General features: G+C 39.6%; 1 protein-coding gene and 2 long non-coding RNA genes across 3 annotated transcripts; all 3 read left to right on the forward strand.

Annotated features, from left to right (window-relative positions):
• The first annotated feature begins 2,968 nt into the window (after positions 1-2,968).
• On the forward strand, positions 2,969-15,817 carry sncgb (synuclein, gamma b (breast cancer-specific protein 1)). Its single transcript, XM_042227730.1, has 5 exons — positions 2,969-3,348; positions 6,980-7,021; positions 8,914-9,041; positions 11,898-11,939; positions 13,420-15,817. Exons 1-5 carry the CDS (start codon positions 3,228-3,230, stop codon positions 13,426-13,428), a joined length of 342 nt encoding a protein of 113 aa, XP_042083664.1. The 5' UTR covers positions 2,969-3,227; the 3' UTR covers positions 13,429-15,817.
• A 1,756-nt stretch (positions 15,818-17,573) lies between these two features.
• LOC102296360 lies at positions 17,574-19,051 on the forward strand. Its single transcript, XR_317145.3, has 3 exons — positions 17,574-17,673; positions 18,091-18,180; positions 18,258-19,051. It is a non-coding gene; the product is annotated as an uncharacterized LOC102296360 (long non-coding RNA).
• A 1,253-nt stretch (positions 19,052-20,304) lies between these two features.
• On the forward strand, positions 20,305-22,462 carry LOC121815701. Its single transcript, XR_006055292.1, has 3 exons — positions 20,305-21,136; positions 21,288-21,986; positions 22,078-22,462. It is a non-coding gene; the product is annotated as an uncharacterized LOC121815701 (long non-coding RNA).
• The last annotated feature ends 6 nt before the right edge of the window (positions 22,463-22,468 follow it).

Below are 22,468 nucleotides of genomic sequence, written 5' to 3' on the forward strand. Positions count from 1 at the left end.
CGGCTGAATGAACTGCTGTAAACCGCTGGAAACATGGTGTGGTGCTATGATTGAGACGTTCATCAATCGTGTTTCCTGTCATTTCTGTTCCTGATGGGAAAGCAGAAGCAGTCTTTGACTTTGCAAACCAGGATAAAAACTAAACAAAAAACAAAAGAGCATCTAACAGCTTTTGACAGGATAATAAGATGATTGTTTATTTGCTTGTGGCACCGCTGGCACTGGCACAGCTGTGATAACAGGGCTGACAAAGCCTTAGATATGAACCCAGCATGTGGAGCCACAATCTTCAGCTTTTATTTTAAGGCAACGCCATTAAACTTTTTCTTATTTTCTAACATTCACTTCTCAAAACAAATTAATAAAACACTGAAAACATATCAGATCTCAATGGAAAAATGGAAAAAAAATGGTGCTCAGTAGTTTGTATGGCCCCCATGTGCTTATATGCATGCATAACAGTGACAGCTCCTAATGGGATGACAGGTTTCCTGGGGTTTCTCCTTCCAGAGCCTGGGCATTGTCCTGCACCAGGAGGAACCCAGGACCCACTGCACCAGCGTAGTGTCTGACATTGGGTCCAGAGAGTTCATCTTGATACCCACAACAAACCTTTTGGCAATTGCATCTCCTGGAGGAGTTGGAGTAGTTGTGCAACCTCTGTAGGGTCCAGCTATTGCCTTATACTTCCAGTAGTGACACCGAGAACAGCCAAATGCAAAGCTAATGAAAAAACAGGAAACATGAGGTGGGAAAAAATATCAGTGACCTCCATCTGTAAAATCATTTCTGTCTTTGGGGTTGTGTCATTGTTGAAATGTTTTTAATTTCATTGATACCAAAGCAGCAAAAACAACTCCCTCTGCTACTTAACTGACCAGATTGATTGGCTGGATGCTGTACTCTAAAATCCCCCTTTCAAATTTTTTAGCAGTGTATACTGTGGCAGTGAGTTAGCATCCAGGGGTTAACAATATTAACTCTTTGTTTAGTTCTGTTTCTTCACCAACACATGACAAAGATATTTGGCTGTGTTTTTCTGCTAATCGCTCCCCAACCAGCTAGCTAATGTTTCTGCACTTTCTGGTGAAAACTGACACACCAAACATGGACTTGACCAGTGAGGCCACAACAAAAATATTAAAATATAGAACCAAAAATTCAGTTTCTAGAAAGAAAACTTCTGCAGAGCCCCTAGAGGGGAACTGCATGAAGGGGGGCTACCAGCAAGGCTCTTTTCAGGTAAACAGTTTATCGTTCATTCATGACTTGGACTTGGCTACAAAAGATTTGCAAACAGCATCAGTGACTGATGATCATACATCTTATGACTTAACAGCTGAAGTCTAAATAACCCCCATCACTGCCATAATGCTGCGTCATGATGCGATGAGTCCTGTGAACACCAGAGGGCAGTCAAAGACCTGAAGGAGGGACCCTCCGCCTCTGCAACAGCAAAACAGCGCTTCATGGATCACGGTGTTCTAGCTTCATCCCTTCCTTTATCTAGTATTATACAGTGAATATAATTATTTTCCTACTTGTCAACATTTTAATATCAAACAACTGTTTTGTTTTTTTTTGAAAAAAAAAACGGAGCTTGTGTAAAGTGGGATTTAGCTGGTGAGGAATATAACCTGTAGATAAGTCACATGACTCTGATATTGATTACTTTTCGTTGATTTGCAGATGTTTTACAAGCTGATATCCAACAAATGCACAATATAAAGTAGAATTCAGTGATTGAATCTAGTGTGCATCATCACCTTTATTAGAAATCGATGTCTGCTACCCTTCCTACAGCCTTACATGAATACCACAGCCTCTTCTGCACTAGTCCAATACAGTGAATCAGTGTATTCTTTATTACACTACCACAAACTAACCAATGTAGCCTAGTATCTTCATTAAACCTTTGACTAACACAAAATTATTATTCAAGTACAGTTTATTTTGCAGGATATTTCACAAAAACAGCAAAATACCAAGTACGGATCCAATGTGTAATTTAAAAGCTAAACTAAACTGGCTTTTGAAAATAATCTCACATTTCTTCTCCTGTGCGTTTCACTGCATGTCACTCCAACTTTACATGTGCACCGCGAACGCATCACAGGGACGAGAAGAAAAAAGGATGTGTTGAGGGTGTAGCGGGTAGTGGGACGTTTTTGTTTTTATTACTGAGCAAGTATATCTCCATGTTTTCACTGGAAGCAACACCAGGCAGCAGCACACGGAAAATTACCTTAACCTGCCTCAGATTTAATGACTGAAGGTGCTGAAGGTTCCGGATCATTTCAAACCCTGGTTGTGATATCAATGTCACTCAGAATCACTGCACTGCTGAATCGGCATGTCTGAGTGAAACAGAAAGAGGAGGAGGAGGAGGAAGAGGAAGAGCGGGGCTGTTGTGACTCATTCAGGTGAAGATGACAAAGCAATTTCTCTCCAATCACAACCACAGAAATAGCTGTAGATGCTCTCTTTGTCTTTCTTAATGCATTCTGATTCAGCTCAAGTGGTAAAAATAAAAAAATCTGAGCTGATGGCAAAGCATTAATATAAACAGCAATACTATAAGTAAAAAGAATAGAAAAGCATATAAATAAAGTATCAGCTAAGAACATTTTGCTAAGAAATTAAAAACAAAGGAAGCAAATGTTTGGGACAAGCTCTGTGATGCAACTGCAGATTACATTGCAAAATTTAAGGATGCATATGATCTGACAAGAGGATCTGTCGGTTATGTAACCAGCGCATGGAGCCTCAGCATCTACAAAGGTGTGCCCAGAGCAAAGCGTGCCAATCAAAATATGCAAACAGATAGCCAGAGGCTGAGCTGAGCATGAGAGAGAGTCACCAGAAGAAAAGATGGACGAGAGTGGAGGGATGACTAAAGGGGCGGGGTTGCAGCATGACTTGAAAATGCTGCAGCATCCGGCTGCCTCTCCTCCTCCTCCTCTCCCCATCTTTTTACATATTGGCTGTATCCTCCCTCCTGTTTCTCTCAGTCTGAGTGCTGTAGCCCTGCTGTGTGTTCCTCTCAGCCCTCTGTTGGAGCACCAAAGGGAGGAGGAGCCACCAGGAAACAGGCACTTACACATACTCACCCAGCCACACACTCTGACATCTCACAGCATCACTTCTGCACGCTCACTGTAAGCACCAGCCAGCCAACCAGCCAGGCCCATTTGGAGCAGGGGAGCCCAACTGTTTCATCGCCCAACATGGATGTACTGATGAAGGGGTTCTCCATGGCCAAGGAGGGGGTGGTGGCCGCCGCAGAGAAGACCAAAGCTGGCATGGAGGAAGCAGCAGCTAAGACCAAGGAGGGGGTAATGTATGTAGGTATGTAACATATCATGCAGCAAAAAGAGTTTGGAGGGTTGTGGGGGGGAGGTGCACTCATTTTTTGGTCTATATGTGGAATTACTTCATGTACTTTTTGCATCATATGATCTGGGATCCATGTCTGAGACTTGTGAGAGGAACAGAGAGAGGAGGAGGAGGAAAAAGAGAAGAGAAGGCAGGAAGGAGGGGATGGAGTGAGTGCTGGTGGGATACTGCTGCAGGACTGGTGCAGGGTCCAGAGGGTGGACAGTGAGAAACAGCGAGGAAAAGACAGTGAGGGTTACAGCTTTGCAGCAGGACAGTGATCAGTGGATGTTTGGGGGGAAAGCAAAAGAAAAGCAAAAGAGAAGAGCAAAAGGAGGGAAAGGAGGTCACTGCAGAGCTCTGTGACGCCGCTTCCTCGGGCTTTCATCACCTGACCAGCGTGACTTTAAATCACTGGTCTGTGAAGCAGTTTGGATGGGGATGTCCAGTGATGGACTGGTTTCCAGAGTGTCAATTTATCTGATTTTTTTAATTAAATTTACAGAATAGAGCTGACCTACATTCATAATTAAAAGAAAAAAATATATATTTAGAAAAGTGTTATAAAAAGCATTTAAACACTTAAAAAGAATCATTTCACAGCAAGACGCAAGATGATGTAAGTGTAAGAGGAAATACAATTTTAAATGCCCAAGAAAAATGATTCATTTATATTTTACCTCGGGTGCTTTGCACAGATGCTGTTGTTTCCTGCACTTTAATTATAGCTCAAGCTGCCACTGCGTCACGTTTCAAGGTTATCCCAAGCAGCAGGCTTTCACACCACCTGGGACAGGCCAGAGGGGGTGCAAAAGTAAGGAGGGTGGGTGAGGAACGATCAGAGTGGAGGGCTCCATCGTTGTCTGCTGTCTATCCTGTCAGTGCTCTGTCTGACCGTCATGCAGCAACTACAAAATTTTAATCATAATGATGAAAAAAAAGGGAAAGTCAACGGCACAAGCTGGAGAGGGAGGGGTGAGTTAGGGCAAGGATCATTTGAGCACTGCAGCAATTTGCTCTCTCTCTCTATCACAACCCCTCCACCCCCACCCCCACCCTCCTTCTCCCGCACGCTCTACCCTCATCGGTTTGTGCTGGACGCAAAAACATTTGCGTGCTTGTGTTAGTTTGTGGCGTCACAGCAGCAGGATTGGCCTCCCAGTGAGTGCTCCTTCCTTCCACCCCCCACAGCTCACAAAACACCCACCCCAGGGAGACATGGAAGAACGGAGGGATGCAGGAAAAAGAGACAGAGAGAGAAAAGAGGGGGTAAAAAAAATGAAGGGAGGGGTGTTATGTCACCAAAAGCTTTGAGCTTGTAGTCTCGTGGCTCGTGGAGGAGAAAGACAGGTGACACATTGGGACAGAGGGCTGAGACTTGCTGGGTAAAGAAACCCTGGATCTTCCAGGAAGTAGACAGTGGTCACAAGCTCAAGGAAGCAAGAGAAAGGGGGTAAAAGTGAAGCAAGAGACAGAGAGGGAACAACGTAGATCACAGGGGGAGGATCAGAAGGGGGAGAGGGGATGTGATCAGTGAAGAGTGTCAATGGTTTCACTGTATCCACCTGCAGCAGAGTGCCTACGTCAGCATGTGGCTGTCAGTACACAGTATCAAGGTTTGCACGCCTGCTTTCCACCACATGGGCCAGACCTGGACAAACACAGCAACATGCTCAGTGATTTATTAATTTATTTTTAAAAGCTTCTGCCGCAAAACAGCTCCAAAACTTAAGTTTTAACTTTTAATTAAGAGATTTAACTTCATGTGATTTTATCAATCCCTTTATTTTTGCTTATAAGATTTAATTCGGTGTTTTGGTAATCACTGATGGTTTCATTACAATCTTTTGTTTAAAGAGATTCATGAAAAATCAAAAATACACAATCTAAAAATTCTAGGTGTTTATTTTTGCAATAATATGAAAATATACCAACATATATAGCAATTATTTTAGAAAGAAATCAATTAGCATGATTTTTTTTTCTGCCCTGTAAATTTAACACGATGTATTTGCAATACGGAATATGAATTTCCTTTTTCATTTGTATGTATATGGTAATACAGCGTGTTGTTGTTTATATATAGGTGTGTAAAATTGCATCTTTCTTTAGCTGAGAGCACATAAGGATTCACAGTTAACAGGATTTTTCACCACATCAGGATTGCTGAAGCGCAAATCCTCCTCTGGAAAAAAAAAGCTGTATTTCTCTGTGTTTAACGCATCATTTCATAATGGGTAAAAATGCATTCAAACGCTCTAATCCATGCCGTCTTTGTGTACTCAGGCATGCCTCCAATCAGAATTATAATTTATTACAAGAATTATTTCAACAATTGAGTTTTTGTTCTTATTATTGTCATTTGATCAGCTGTGTCCTGTGCATCACCTTCAGCTGGAATCGGCGTTATTACAAAAAGATGTTTATGAGTTACTCGATAAATCATAAAGCAAAGTTTCCTCAGAAGTCATGTATTCTTTCACAGGCATGGCTTGTTTGGTGACAGGCAGATCAGCTCTTCAGCTGAAATAGTCACGGCGTGCAGTGACACTCGGGAGGGGGGCTCCCCCTGTTGACTGAGAAAGAAGCTGTGTCACTGCAGCCTGCGATGAGCTGTACTGCAGTACTGCTCAGTACACCGCACGTGGCTCATGTACCACGGGGAACGTGCTGAAAGATGGAGGGAAGCAGAACGTAGCAAGGCTGAGTGGATGTGGGACACTGTAAATGGCAGCAGCTGCATCTATGTGACTATAAAAAAGAGTGCAGTCAGTTTACTCATCTGCAGATGTAGCCTTCCTTTCCTCCATTAGTTCCTTTTTACCTTCCTCTCACTCTTTCTACTGTTCTTATCTTTTAGCTCGGATACTTCCCTCCTGTCATCCCTAACGTTGGCAGATTACATAACCACAATTTAATCTGCTGGGATCATACTGTAATGAGCACAGGGCTGGAAAGCAGGAAGGCACACACAGAGACGTGCGGCTGTTGCAGCCCATTCACAGGATGACTTCCAATTAAATAAAATGTTTCCAAGTGAAAGGAGCTTTTTTAGAGCTAGTGGTAAAGATAACAGGATCTTTAAACAGTCCAGATGTTACTAAAAAAAAATTAAAAAGGCAAAACCCTTTGAGAACGCAGGAAAGCGCACAACATACCAGTCAGACTGACAAAACTGTGAGCAAAAGTAGGTCTGTGAATGTATTTTTAGAAACAGTAATGGATCACGCTGAGCTGAGACTCTTGGGAATGTTATGTCAGAGTTTAAAGGGGCAACAGCAGCTGAGAAATGTCCAAAAATACATAAGCAATATCTGCCGTCAACATTTTATGATATTTCTCTGACGACATTTAATGCACTGGTGTATTAAATGTGCTACTATTAGGCTATTAATAATGTAACTCTCATTGCTCTTATTCCTACATTATTCATTAATAACAAATCTATTATATAGTTTATGTTTCATTTGACTGTTTTACTTACTGAGGAAAGAAACCATAGACAGGACAAACAGGGCGTGTGAAATGTGTCCCTTTATTTTACAGGAAACATGCATGAGTCATGTACATGAATATGAGTCTGTTTTTCCTTTTTGGTCTGCAGGGAGTAAGACAAAGGAGGGAGTGGTGTCATCAGTAAACACAGGTAAGAAAAGCTGCATGTTTGAGCCACTATTAAGATCACATAAACATAGAAACAGAAACCTCTGAGGGGAGAATGCAGAGGTTTATTGTCTGAATATGAAGTGATTGCTGTCCCAAAGAGTTCGTTATGATCCCTTCTCTTATTACAAAAACAACATACAAATATATTCATACTTCAGCACTGAATTCATGGCTACACCTTTAAGCACTGTGCTGAAACACTCTGGTTCTTAGAACAAGGAGCTCTTAGTCACACTTGAATGGTATAGAGTCCCAGATGGCTACAAGGGTATGTTTTGTAACATAGGTAGGTGGGATGGTTAACCGTCAGTTAATCTTCATTGTTGAAGTTTTTTTCTCTAGTAAAACCGAAAAAAATAAAAAATACATAAATAAAGTTTGAAAATATTTCTGATAAAGCACAGATGCCACCTACTGTATGTGTCACTCAATTTGATTTTGCAACTAGCAGGTGCAGATGTTGATGATGATGATGATGATGATGATAACCTTTTATTTTGAACAGATAAAGGCTTAAATGCTCTGTAGATGCTGATCTGATTTTTCAAATTACTTCTTTTTTGTATCTAGAAATTTAAGATATGAAAAGCATAAATATTGAATTTTGGTATAAATCAAATAAGAGCAATATGTACAAATAAACTGTTCATTGGATACATGTTTAGAGGTACAATCATCAGAAATGTGTTTAAATACCAGGTGTCCTCTTCCAGGTGACCCAAATGTGGTTCATTGCTTATTACTAAAATAATACTATGGCCAAGTAGAAATAAGAAAAATCCTGATTTTATTCTAATCCATACAGATAATAACAGAGCTGCATAAAGCTTTAACTGTCATATAGAAAAAATAAATAAGATGTTTACCGAAGGATTTTAATGTTTAGTGCTGTTACTTTTAATATTACTTTAAATAATGACATTACAGTTGTGCTAAAGGATCTGGAGACTTCACTTTGTCCTCCACTGAGCAGGCTGATGTTGTTTGCTCTGGACCCTCTTATACACCGTCATTTGTGTGTGAAAGACAAACTTCAGGTTTCAAGATGTTTTTAAACTTTGCTTTTTATAAAGAAAATAAAAGTGAATAACACTATCTTGCTGGTTTAGCAAATTATATATGTGAAAAGGCTCTTCTGTGATTTCTAATGAGGCCAATGTATCAACTTAGTTTCAGGGGTGTCTCCATAGGGGGGGCCATGAGGTGGCACTGCCCAAGCCTACTCCACACTAAAGTTAGGGTCACTGTGGTAGACTACTGTTCATGCCCAACACTCTTAGATGAAAGCATCAATAGGATTATAGCATAAATAGTACTGGAAAATACATTCACATCACTCAAGTGACGTACAAGCTTATCCTTTAAGTACTTCTTTGTTATGATACCATCTACTTCTACTCTGCAGTACTTGAAATAAAAAGCTATGTTATGTGATATAATGTATTTTATTGTATAGCTTACAACACACATTAATAAATCATTAGAGAATAATGAACTATTTTCAAGTAACACTGTAGAATGAGTACATTTACTTTAGGTACTTTAATTGCTAAAACCTTTGTACTCTTAGGTTACTTTAGCAGGGTTATGAATTTTACTTGAGAAAAAAGGTGTAAATATTTATTTACAGTTCTACTTGGCAGGTAATACACCTGTATGAGGGCAGATGGTTACACACTAATCTGAATATGTTGTCTACACTGCATACCACTTTTCCTGATCAAGTGTTCTGATTTCCTGTCCCATCCCCATCTGATCTTTTCAAAGTCCTGGAAGGAGCTTTGCACAGATTTTCACATTGAGGTGAAAATCAGGACTGTTTTCTCACAGTGCAGTTTACACACTAACCCCCTTTCGCTCTCCACGTCTCAGTGGCCAACAGGACCGTGGATCAGGCCAACATCGTCGGAGAAACAACGGTTGCAGGAGCCAACGAGGTGGCGCAGGCGGGTGTGGAGGGAGTCGAGAACGTTGCTGCATCAACCGGGCTGGTCAACCAGGTTAGTTACCATGGTTACTATGGGTCGCACCAACACTCTTCATAGGTTTGCCTCATTAGCATCTTTGCAGCTCTAGAAGGGAACCAGAGTTCTCCTGCAGTAACAATGCTGGAAACTTCATTTTTAAAACGGGATCAGGGATTGATTGAGCTGAACAAAGTGTCAGCTGCACATTTAAATTGTGTCTGAAACTGATCTTTAATGCTAGTTTGAAGTTGAACACTAGATGGAGACATTTCCCCTGAACTCACATCAAACAACTGCAGGACACCCAAGAAATCCGATTTCTTTACTGCAGCACTCTGTTGAGAAACTTTAATTACATTTATTTGCTCTAAGTAAATTAAGTTCATTGTGGCTCCATCTGCTTGTGAGATTATTTTTCTGTCTGTCCAGTTTTCCACAGCCTGAAAAAATTATAAATTTTTAAACTTAATACACTCAACAAAAATATAAACGCAACACCTTTGTTACTGCTCCCATTCCCCATGGGATGGACGTAGAGACCTAAAATTCATTCCAGATACACAATATAACCATCCCTCCCAAACAGTGGTCACACAATCAGTCCAAATGTGTGGTAGTGGGCACATCTGCTATATTGAGATAATCCATCCCACCTCACAGGTGTGCCACATCAGGATGCTGATCTGACATCATGAGTAGTGCACAGGTGTACCTCAGACTGCCCACAACAAAAGGCCACCCTGGAATGTGCAGTTTTTTGCGCTATTGGGGGTCTGGGGACCCAGAACCGGTCAGTATCTGGTGTGACCACCATTTGCCTCATGCAGTGCAACACATCGTCGCATGGAGTCTATCAGATTGTCAATTGTGGCCTGTGGAATGTTGGTCCACTCCACTTCAATGGCTGTGCGAGGTTGTTGGATATTCGTGGGAACTGGTACACGCTGTCGTATACGCCGGTCAAGCACATCCCGAACATGCTCAATGGGTGACATGTCCGGTGAGTATGCTGGCCATGCAAGAACTGGGACATTCTCAGCTGCCATCTGCCCTGAACAATGTGAACCATGATTCATCCGTGAAGCGCCCTTTGTGCAGAAATTGTTTGGTTGTGCAAACCAATTGTTCCAGCAGCTGTCTGGGTGGCTGGTCTCAGACGATCTTGGAGGTGAACCTGCTGGATGTGGAGGTCCTGGGCTGGTGTGGTTACACGAGGTCTGCGGTTGTGAGGCCGGTTGGATGTGCTGCCATATTCTCTGAAACGCCTGTGGAGACGGCTTATGGTTGAGAAATGAACATTCAATGCACGGGCGACAGATCTGGTTGACATTCCTGCTGTCAGCATGCCAATTGCACGCTCCCTCATTGCTTGTGGCATCTGTGGCATTTTGCTGTGAGACAAAACTGCACATTCCAGGGTGGCCTTTTGTTGTGGGCAGTCTGAGGTACACCTGTGCACTACTCATGATGTCAGATCAGCATCCTGATGTGGCACACCTGTGAGGTGGGATGGATTATCTCAATATAGCAGATGTGCCCACTACCACACATTTGGACTGATTTGTGACCACTGTTTGGGAGGGATGGTTATATTGTGTATCTGGAATGAATTTTAGGTCTCTACGTCCATCCCATGGGGAATGGGAGCAGTAACAAAGGTGTTGCGTTTATATTTTTGTTGAGTGTATTTACAGATTCAATTATTATTTATGTCATCACTGTGTTGTTTGCTGGTTTTTAAGCAAAGAAATAATAAAATACATATAACTGTGACACATTTGCAATAAACTTGTATTACAACTTGTATAAGAAAATTTTGAATTACCACTAATGTCATTTGGAGCTCTTGAAACTGATCGTCCTCCTTCTGCTCTTACACTTTGAACTCTCTGTCAGATGTTAGATGTTCTTGCATTTAACATTTGTGTCTTTTCTGCATGTCTTTATTGTCGTGTGTTTTGTGTGCTGTTCTTTTGTTATAATTTTGTGCCAGTGCTTTTTTTTCTTGTGCTTTGTTTTTGTGTTACTGTTCTCACATTTTGTTGTTTGTGCTGTTTGTGTCTCATTTTTGTTTCCCTGATAGGAGGAGCCTGTATACGAGGTGCCAGTTGGACAGAACATTTTGGGGTCATAGGTCATAAAGAAATCGGGAGGGTTAGGAAAGCTAGGGGGGGGGGGGGGGGGGGGGCATACTGTGCATGATGCTAACAGTCTGTTAGGTGTACACAATCTGTAGAAACCCTTTTGTATTGGATTGCGTGAACGTTAGTTAATAGTGTACAACAAACTCAGTGAGCTTCAGGAGGAAAGGGAAGAAACAGAAGCTTCTGTAAGGCTTCCTGAATTTATTCCTGCATCATTTGGGGCTTTGGATTAAACCCTTCATGCTTCCAGGAAAAATCCAAGTTGTAATACAACATAAAAAATAACTTTCTGACTTCTTCCTCTGAATATTTGAGACATTTTCCTCTCATGCTCACTAAGTTGTGTACTTTAGGCTCCAGTGATACTAAAATTCATTTCTAACCGTGTAGCTTGTCTATGCAACATTAAGCCACATCTATAGAACATCAGACAAGGCAGTGAATATTCTTATGGCATGCTCTGAACTGCTTCCCTGCAAGGCCTGTGCATCAGAAGCCTGTAGGCAAAAGTGTTCCTCTGACATCTTAGAAAGCTATAATTAATTAACTGACTCTCCCTTTCCTGAAAAATCATGCGCATGATGATAAGAGCTCTTTCAATGCCACTGCATGCTTTTTGGAAATATTGTAACTGCTTTATTGAATTAGAGGTGCCATCAGTTCATTCTTTGATCCTTGCTGAAATATTCACGCCACCTCTCTCGTGTTTATAATCCATCAACATTAACGTCTTCTCCTCCCAAAGGGAGAATATGGAGGAATGCAGCAGGGCGGGGAAGGAGGAGAGGTAAGATGAAACAATTTCTTTTATTTCATGTATTTTATTAAAAACACATACATTAAAAGCGGTCACATACACCTTTGTTATACAGAGATTTTCTTTCCAGTTTCCAGTTTCCATGATCCCGATGAGACTCAATGGCTAGTTTCATATCTTCGTTTTTTTCCAACATGATGTTAGTTTTATCCCAGTTAGAGTCAAACAGACAATAAAGCACTGTATGCTTGAAGGTGGGTGATAGGTTTGTAGCTTGAACCTATTCGCTGGAACGTTGAAGACAATATAATTACACAGCAAGCAAGACACGAAGTAGGCAAAGTTCTTCATGTTTCTCGCGCACGGGAGAGAACCGGACAAACGCCGTTCCTGTAGGTGTGCACACAAAGTTTGCAGACTATTAAGGATCAAACCTCTACCAATCTAAAACTAATTATAAAACTCTAAGCATATATAAGTAGATATTTCTAAGCATAAATGACAATCAACAATACAAAACCTAACAGTGGGCCTCCATTGCGATTTACAAGTTGCTAATATATAACAATGTCCCTGCATTTCTCAGCCTGATCATCTCTTCTCTTCTCACATTTACTTTCAAAACACAAAAAGAGTAATGGCCGAACCAATGGATAATTTCATGTTGGTCACATTGATCTTTTATATACAGTCTATGATTCTTCTAGTGGTAACTAACGTGGAGCTGCTAGTGTTGAGAAGAGATGAACTATAGAAGTTAGACAAAGCAGCCTTCTAGATTTCAAAACAAAACCGTACAACTTACAGATTAATTAGTTTATACAGGTTTTTACTGTACACATCTCCAGGCTTTAAGACAAAATTATTTTAAAATGCATTTTCAGTTCTTAAAATGCATGGATAGGCAGATCAGTTGGAATCCATTCTCATTTTAAATGCACTAGAGTAAGTTTCAGTATCACGTTGCATATCCTATACTATCAAGGATCAAGCTGCTACTGTACGTCAGTTTAGTAATTTGCAAATTGAGTAAAACCATAATTTAGACAATAATAAAATCTAACCTAAAGAATCTGTGTACCAGTCTCCAGAATCCAAGGCTTAAATAAACACAAACCGGATTAGCAGAAAAAGAGAAGCACGCAAGTTTATAATGACAGCAAAACACTGAAACCAGGTGGGACATCTTAAAAGGAAGTTGTTTGGTGTTGCTGTGAACAAATCAGCGATTGCACAGATATGATGAGGATTTCTGGCTGCCCTTTTAAAGTAAGAAGTCACAAGCAGAAAAATGCTTGAAGCCGCTGGTTTCATGTTTAACTATGAATGCAAAACTCTAAATCTAATCATCTAAAATATGATTGCATGGAAATTTTAAGTAGCAAAAAGAGGAATACTGCTTTATGATCTTTAACATATGCTTGATGTTTTTTACTGTTATACATATAAAAAAATGTCTTCCACTGTTGATATTTGTGTTTTTATGTTTTTCTTCTTTCCTCCCTTCCAGGGATACTAGTCATCTTCAGGCCCTCCCGTGCTCTCCACCTGCCCCTCGCCTCCCCCTTTGCCTCGCTGTACCAGACTCCAGATGTTCAACAATATTTTTTTGTGACTTTATGGAACCAAAATCAACTAAAACAGACTCTTCCGGATGCTGCACAACCGCCCCTCTCTCCCCGCTCAGTCTCGTCACTCCCCGGTGCCTCCCCCTGTGGTCCTCACCGCCATCTTTCCTCCCCTCTAATTTAAAGCAGCCTGAAGCTTTCGTACCCCCGCCTCATCTGTGTGTTAGTGGTGTCCTGATATGATCCTGGTGTTGTTGCTCTGCCACATGAACCCATAGTAAAATCTCACACGCAAACACACAAAAAAGAAACACACCAACATTCGGCACACACATGAAACACTCACATACAGTACATGCCGTTACGGCACTGACTCGCACTTTGGGCGAATGAGTCACAGTTGGGGGAAATACAATTCTGGGTGTGAACAATAACACAGTGTGCGACTGAGGCAAGACATGAGAGGGTGGATGAGCTGCAGTCAGTGCGTCTGTGTACCAGTGTTAGCTCGTGTATGTGTGTGCATGTGTAGCTGATGCTGTATAGAACAAATCTCCAGAGGCTTGTGCAGGAAAATGTGCTTTGATGATGTTGAAGTTACATGTGAAGTAATTAGAGTAGACTGCATGAACAGATGTGTAGAATGACTCGTGACGTGTTAAATCTAGAGTAGCAGCTGTTCTGTGTTGCTTTGAATGGCTTAGTGTGTGTTTCTACTCAGCGTTTGTTTAGGGTTAATACAGTGGAAGCAATAGACAATATTCATCTGTCAGAGCAGCAGCTTGAAATGTGTTCATGTGATGCATGAGAAAGCAAAGGCAACATTTTAAAAGAAACTCCTATAACATTTAAATATTTGAGGTGTGAGAAAGCAGACTTAATGAGAAGAAAGCTCTTATTACTTTGAACTACTTAGTTAAGCATTTAGGTTTAATCAGATTTGACTGAGAGGGAAGTTTCCCCGCAAAAATAAAAGTAATAATAATAATTTTAGTTTAAAATTCGAGAATGTCCTTTTTCCAAAGCAGTTCAGACCTCAGCAACATCCATTGTAACAATGACTTCATATGTGAACAACTTTTAGCACTAAAGAAGCTGACTGGCATTGTTTCAGAAACACAGAACTGTATTTAAAATTGATTGATCTGCAGAAAATTCAGCAACTTCAAAATAAAGCTACATACAGAGAAAAAAACAACTACAATTGTCACCTTGCAGGTTATATTTATCCCTCATTTATAGTGTTTCACTACAACTAAAAAAGAGCTTTTGTCAAGTATCACACCTTCATTATTTAATTCTGCTTCACATTTGTGTAAAACTTTGATAGAAGTTATTTAATTAGTAGTTATTAAATGAGTTATTTAGTTAATGCCAGAAACAAGTTTTGTATGGTGATTGTGAATTTTACCTTTGACTCTTAAATGAGCTGCAGTTCTTCCTTGACTTAAAGTGAATGATTGTGCCAAATTAAAAGAAATGTCCTCCGGGTAGTCCCGAGTTGGAAGACATCACAAAAGCCTGACACGTAACTTCTTCAAGGGTAATTCTCATAAAGAAATCTGCGCTGGTTAGTGTGAAAAATGTTCAAAATAACTATTCAAGGAGAAAATAAGATCACTTTCTGCTATTGTGTAGCTGCTTTTTAGTCTCTGTAACACTGTTTGGCAAACCATCGAGAGAAACAAGCAGATGGGACATTTGTCAGTTGTTTGTATTGCAGTTGAAAATATTCTTATTCTTATTAATTCATCGTTAAAAGAGCATAATGAAGGTTTGGGTTTAAAAATTAGACCAGCTTTATGTGTAGTTCTGTGCACAGCTTGAATTCTGGGATATGTAGTAGCTTTTAGGATGGTTTTTATTTCACACAATCTAAATCTGACTGTTGTGAAGCTCCCACCCCTCAACTGTCTCAACCAATCAGATCGTTTCTTTCTGCTGTCACTCAGTGTTCTGACACGTTTCACAGCTTGCTTGCCCTGCAAAACTGTGTGTCTACGTGTACTGTATGTGAGAGTGGACGTGTGTGTTTGCTAACACAGAACGGATTCAGCCAGCAAAATGTGTGTGTGTGTGTTTGTGTCTGGACCTGGTTTGTGTGTTCTTACTTTGAGGCCAATGGAAACTGATGACTGCATGTTGCCTTATCAAGCAATTTCACATTCCCACACACACACACGTGTACATCACAGTACACACTAAAAAACACACACAACCACGAATCCCTCCACAAATACACAAACACGGTTCACACACCAAGTTTAAGTTGGCATCAAAGCAGACTCGCTGATTTTTTAAACAGTACCAATGAAATTAAAAAGGTTTTGTTGAAATCCAGCTACAGTGTCAAGTTTTGTTTGAAGAATTTAAAAAGTTTTATTAATTTTGATCTTGCAGTCGAGGCCACGGGAATTTTTCTGTTCAATTCAATTTTATTTACATAGCGTTGACTCATAATAACAGTTGCCTCAAGTTGCTTTATATTTGCCAGAATCCTTCAGTTAAACAGACAAAACAGAAAAAGCCCAACAGTCAGATGCTCTGCTATGAGCAACGGTTTGGCATAGAAAATCAAATTAAATTCAAATTCAAATTCAAATTTTATTTGTCACATACACAGTCATACACCGTACGATATGCAGTGAAATGCTTAGACAACTGCTCTTCAGGAAGCGGAATCGAAGAAAAGAAAAACTCCCTTTTAAAAGAAAGAAACTTCTAGTAGAATCAGGCTGAGAGAGAGAGACAGCCATCTGCTGCTGGTTGAGGTTAGAGGAGGAAGACAGGATAAAAACATGCTGTGGAAGAGAAATGTGTAAAGGTGAGTGAAGAAGAAACACTCAGTGCATCATGGGAAGCCCCTGGGCCACCTGAGTGAGGATTTGGGGCCACCTGATCCAAACTAGAAGCTGCTCTGCTCCAAGAGTTGCTCTGCCTCCCATTTTACATTTAAATACTATAGGGACAAAACACACAGTCTGAGAGAGAAGTGGGATGATACAGTGCTATGAAGTCTTTAAAATAAGATGGGGCTGATTATTCAAGACCTTGTGTGTGACAAGAAGGATTTTAAATCCAATTCTGTATTTAACAGGGACAATGAAGCCAGTGTGGGCAAAGTATGCTCTTTTTTTAGTCCTCATCAGAACCCTTGGATCAAATAAAGATTTTTTTATGGAGTTTTTAGGACATCCTGATAATAATGGAATACATAAGTCCAGCCCTAGAAGTGTTAAATGCATGTGTAGAGCTTTTCTCATCCTGGTAACCATCCAAAGCATTTTATCCTACAGCCACATTCACTTAATTCCACATTCCTGTGAAGTGACACTGCTAAGCACTGCACCAACATGCCACCCTTATTCACATCATTGAATAGAACCTAACAGTGAGTGTGCACCTAATGAACACCATGGGCAAGCAATAAACTCCAAGTTGCTCTCTGATATATTGTAGAGAGAATGTGTGTGAATTTTAGATAGAAAGCGCTTATGCATAGAAAAAAAAGTGATTATGTGAATCAGGGTAGATGAGGCACGATGTACAAAGGGTTTTAAGTGCTAAAGTACAGCAGAATAAGTCTATCTAGCAGCAGTGCTCACACTGCCTGGTTGCTTTTATTGATTCAAAACGACTCCATGTCTCTTCCTTTGCTCAGGAGACCCAAACGAAGAAAAGAGCACCACATCCGGGCAGTAAATACTTTTACTATGTGTCATAAAAACAGAATGCTAACATGATTGGTCCAAACAGTTGAGGGTGGTGGTTTAAACTTCCTTTTTGGCTCTTCAGTCCATCCCTCGGGTCATCTTACACCCTGTACGGCGCAAACATCTCAATGTAATATGAAGAAAACTCTTCCCACTTCACCATGGCAACCTCCTCTAGTATTAAACATGCTACAACTAGCAGGCAAAAAATACTCAATAAACTTTAATGTGTGTGTGTGTGTTTGGTTAAACTGTATGAAGGTAAAGATTAACTTGTTTTACAGAAACACATTTCTTTGTATTTATTTGCAGTCCCTGGTGAACACTGATTCTGCTCTATGATTGGCTGTTTGTAAAAATTTAATAAATAAAAAAAAAGGGAGAAAGTATAAAAGGGGAAAAGAAGCCGTCAGCAGGTCATTTCTCTTGGACTACGCTCGAGAAACAGCAAAATCACAGACTCTGCCTGAAGCAGTAAACTGAGTAAGTAACAGATCCTTTTATATGTCTTTAACTCTCCGTTTGTTTATTTTACACTCAGAAACACTTTAATGACATCATAACCTGAAAATAATAGAGGATAAAAAAAAAACCTGAATTTGAAAGTTTACCGTGGGAACACCTGAAAACAGTAAATGTGTAACCACGGGCATCATTATGAGGGAAAAGGTAAACAGGGTTGGAAAACAAATTATTAATACTAGCTTTTCAACCAGCACAATTTTAATTGGAAACAGATTTATTTAGACTTTAAGACACCAGGATGTGCAAGCTCAGGTAATTTACTGTTATTCATTCATGTTTTGTTTTGTTTGTTTTTATGACTTGCGTGCAGCTTAGATTGAATAACAGAACATATGATATCTGGTACAAATGATCAAGGTTTGTCTTTGCACTCAGGAAGCCGCTGTGGGATCAGTCGACTCTTCTTCAAACCAAGTTAACTGATTCAAAGAAATGGCAGAAAACACAAGAAACACCAGTGGAACTGTGAGCACTGCATACAAGATTTCTGAGGATATGGCGTAAAATAAATGTGCTCATGCAATTTTTATCTTTTCTTTTAGATGAGTCCTCAACCATATGTCTATCCCAATGAAAGCGCAAGAGAGCAGGAAAAAAAGAAATTCAGAAAGGAAGAAAGAGCACGCAGACCCGAACAGCTGTTTGTAAATCAAAGAAAATCGAAAGACGATAAATACCAGTTTTATACTAAAGATCCAGAAAAATGGAGAAACTGGATAAAAGAGGAGTTTGGTGATGAAACTGAAAAAATAATCACTTACAAATATGACACAGACAAAAGCACCATAATGTTACACAGCAATGGAGAATGTGTGATACATGTTTCAAATGAGAAAAGGGGTGAATTTCTCACATGGTTCGGAGAAAAAGTCAAAATTAACGTAAAGCAAGAAGATCAAAAAACAGAAGACCTAAATGAAAAAATGAAAGAGTTGACATTAAAAAAGTAACAACGAAACAACCTACAACCTTGCTCATTGGTTGTCATGTGATTGTTGGGGTTTTCTCTGTGTTACTGCAAGGTCTTCACCTTACAATATAAATTGTCCTGAAGCAACTGTTGTCGTGATTTGCCTCTAAAAAGCACCACCCTTCCACAGCTCACATATAATGAAATATTATGTTATCAAACCTTATCTGTAGAGTGTAAATCAGAACTGCTGTCTGTTGTGAAGCATGTTTGCAGTTTTGTGGGGTTTTTTTTTTCTTTTTTCTTTGAATTGACAAGATAATATGTGTAAACATTTGATTTACTGTGCTTGGAAATTTTTACTTTTTGTTTGCTTCACTGCACCTGTTCAAAATAAATTTGGAAATTAAAACATTTAAAAAAAAACATTTCCTTCTTTTCCTTATTTTCAGTCATACTTGTTATAAGTAATCTGCGAGGGTTAAAAGTGCAGGTTTCAGAGTGTTTTAGATACTCCAGATGGATTCTTCTGTCTGGATACAGAGAAGCTCCAACATCCTTCTCTCGAAATTTTTTGTATATGAGGGATACATGTTGACTTAATGGAAAAGGAGCTTCCATATAATGACATTTCAAAACAACCAATAAAATTAAATTATAATGACAGCAGTTTAGAGGCTGGACTAAGAGCAGTGGCTTTTTGACTGGTTGTCTTCTGTCAATGGAAAATTGTACTTAGTAGTCAGTATAAGCTGTTAATGATATAAGTTTACATGTGATAGAATACTGCATGATGACCTTTTTATGACTTACACTGTTGTCCACTACAAGACTTGTTTCTGTTTTATAAATTCTTTCCAACAGCGATAATAACTGAACATGCAGTTTCACTCCTACCAGGAAGAGGAGAGCTGGACACTTTTATCTGCGCTCCCTAAAAAGAAGAGGGGCCTGGATATCTGGGGCCTGGATCTCCTCCATACCTGCTTCATACCCTGGAGGACGGGGCTGTGGCTCCCCACACTCCCTAGCAGATCGTTACATGGAGAAACCTTTGGAATGCAAGCATGCTGATCCACACAGGTATGCACACAGGTGTACACACGGGTGTTCACAGACGCGGACTACAGCTTTCTTGGCTGCTGCCTCAAAGCACATTGTGCGCTGTCTATCTTGCGTGCTGCACAATATCGTTTATTATTTAGTATCTACTGATATCTACTGCTAGCTAGTTTATTGTGATGGTGCTGTTTTTTTTATTATGTTGCTCTTTGTTGTTTGCTTTCTCTTCTGTTTTTTTTCTCCATACAGGTGACCCAGGTGTTTTGTTTGTTTTGTTTGTTTGTTTTTTTCTTTCTTCCCCCCCTTCTCACCGTCTCTTCTCCCCTTTGGTTTTCTTTCTCTCCCTCTCTTTCTTTCATTCTTTCTCCCTGTCCTATCCCCCAGTCATGTCTGTCCCGTTTGTAGCAACTGAAAATAAAATAAATTCATAATTATAATAAAGGTCAATCAAATGGACCAATATGGCAAGGCCATGATGATCCACTTGGTAAAATAAATCCGCTTGGCATCTTTCTTGGCCTTAAGACAACAATTCTGATGGCTAAAGATCCAAACGGGACACAAAAAAAAAAAAAAAAGAAAAAAAGAAGAGGGGCCGCGTCCTTCAGAATCACACACCACACATATACAACCATGCATACACACATACATACGCACTAACATTCCTCTGTCTATGAATAGACGTATTCACTGTTGTATTACTTTTCTTGTGTATAAATAAAGACAAGTGCAAGAACAGAGCGCGCACATCACAGGGCCCCCACTCTCGTGTGAGCGCTCTGTGACCGCCCTTGCAAGTAAAAACTACAGTGTGTTTCTACCTTTCAGACTCTCAGCTGAAGAAGTGTCTTTTAGAATAAATCTCTTGACATCTTCTAATTTCTTAAACCAAACAAAGACACAATACTATTCAAATAATATATTTTTTAAATTTTAGGATACGGTGTTCTGGGAATCCATCCTACCCGTTGTTTCTGCGCATGCGCACGACACAAAATTAAGTGACAAATCATCCTACCTTTGTTAATAAGAGCTAGAAACATACTCTGATGGGTAAAGTTAAGTGCCAAACCGTCATACCTACTTACATTTGTGCTGGAATTACTCTGTGACAGCAGAAATGTGCATACTTATGGTAGGACGTTTTGCCAAAGTAGGATGGTTTGTTGGGGAGAAGTTTTATATAAGATGAAACAACAGGAAAGGCTGAAAGTTACAACTAAACTGTTTTCTGTAAAAGCTTTTTAGAGTTTAGTAAAGTTTTTCTTTATTTTCAGCATGAACTGAAACAACCTGAAACATTTTCTGACACAAAAAACAGTTAAAGTTCAATTTATTTTGTACCAATAACAAGTGAAACTTACAATGAATTCTATCGGGTGGTGACGTCAAAGAATCATGAGCGGGAATCTAGAGCCTGAATTTGCCTGTGCAAGAAAAAAAAGCCAGGTACTTCCCCACATCACACACACACACACACACACACACACACACACACACACACACACACACACACACACACACACACACACACATAAGCATGTATCAGTTGCATAAAATTTCATATAAACAATGATTTTGTTTTATGCTTTACTTTTAGATGCCTGCTCATTGTTTTGACTACCCAAGAGCAACAACAGATGTGGAAAGGAAATGACTCAAACTGAAGCTATGAATGAAAATCCAAACGTTTTTGTTTTGGAGACAGCTGCAGAGCTGCTATAGAAAAGTTCACCCCAAATCCAAACCTACACAAATGGCCAACAAACTCAAACTTGGCAGCAACTTCATAAGGCCAACAAATAAAGTAAATCTCATCATCAAATTTAATACAAAAAGCAAACTAAATGATAATAGAGTTTTTTTGAGCTGGACATTTTATTAGATGAGAGCAATGACTTTGTAATTTTTAATTGTGTTTGTAACTTATACTGACTGTGTTTGTCAAACTGTAATAACAAACAACAGCCAGGAGAAACTCTGAAACTGCTTTACTGGCATCACCGTGTACCCGTGTGTGGGTAACACATTCCTGCCTTTTTCTGTCACTTTTTGAGATATTTAAAAGATCTGAAAAGAAGAAGGACATTGAACTCTGGGTGTACAGAAGACATTTGGAAGGATTTACATCTGAGCTGCCACAGCGGAGACAATTGTCTTTACTTATTATAAAAGCTTTTGATTACTTCATCATCAGCTTAAGAAGACAATCAGTCAATTTCAGACTTACAGGAAAATACACCTTTTCATCTGGAAGTTGAGTAGAACTCAATTTACAACGAAACAAGAAACATTGAAGGTAAAATTATATCACCACATCACATCTGTAAGTGCTGAATTTATTAAATAGTTTATCAGCATAAAAATAATAATTGTTTTATGTTTTTTAGATGACAGCTCGTCGTTTCGACTAACCTAAAGGAATGGACGATGAGGAAAAGAAAATATTCAAACGTGAAACTCTGATGGGAAAAACGCAGAGATTCTCTATGAAGACACATATCAAACTGGTATAAGATGCAACCTAATTTTCTTCACCCGATCTGGAGCACACTACAGGGCTGCAATAGAAGAAGCATCGAAGGATATTCAAATGGACAACAAACTCAAACTTGAGCTCTCTAATTGAGGCACTGTGTCCGTATTTCCCAGTGGAAAGATTTAGATTCAAGGTACAGAAGAAAACCTTGATGCATTTGAGAAAATGTTTAACAAAATGAAACAACATGTAGACACAAGTAAAGAAGAACAGATGATGAAAACATTACAGCAAATGAAAGT

Source organism: Haplochromis burtoni, unplaced genomic scaffold (assembly GCF_018398535.1).
Source record: "Haplochromis burtoni strain Fernald_Lab_line unplaced genomic scaffold, NCSU_Asbu1 Contig_278, whole genome shotgun sequence".
Taxonomy (NCBI): domain Eukaryota; kingdom Metazoa; phylum Chordata; class Actinopteri; order Cichliformes; family Cichlidae; genus Haplochromis; species Haplochromis burtoni.

Coding starts and splice junctions, on each gene's coding strand:
- sncgb (XM_042227730.1), top strand. CDS start 3,228: ATGGATGTACTGATGAAGGGGTTCTCCATGGCCAAGGAGGGGGTGGTG. Junction 3,349..6,979: donor GGAGGGGGTAATGTATGTAG/GTATGTAACATA, acceptor TTTGGTCTGCAG/GGAGTAAGACAAAGGAGGGA. Junction 7,022..8,913: donor GGTGTCATCAGTAAACACAG/GTAAGAAAAGCT, acceptor TCCACGTCTCAG/TGGCCAACAGGACCGTGGAT.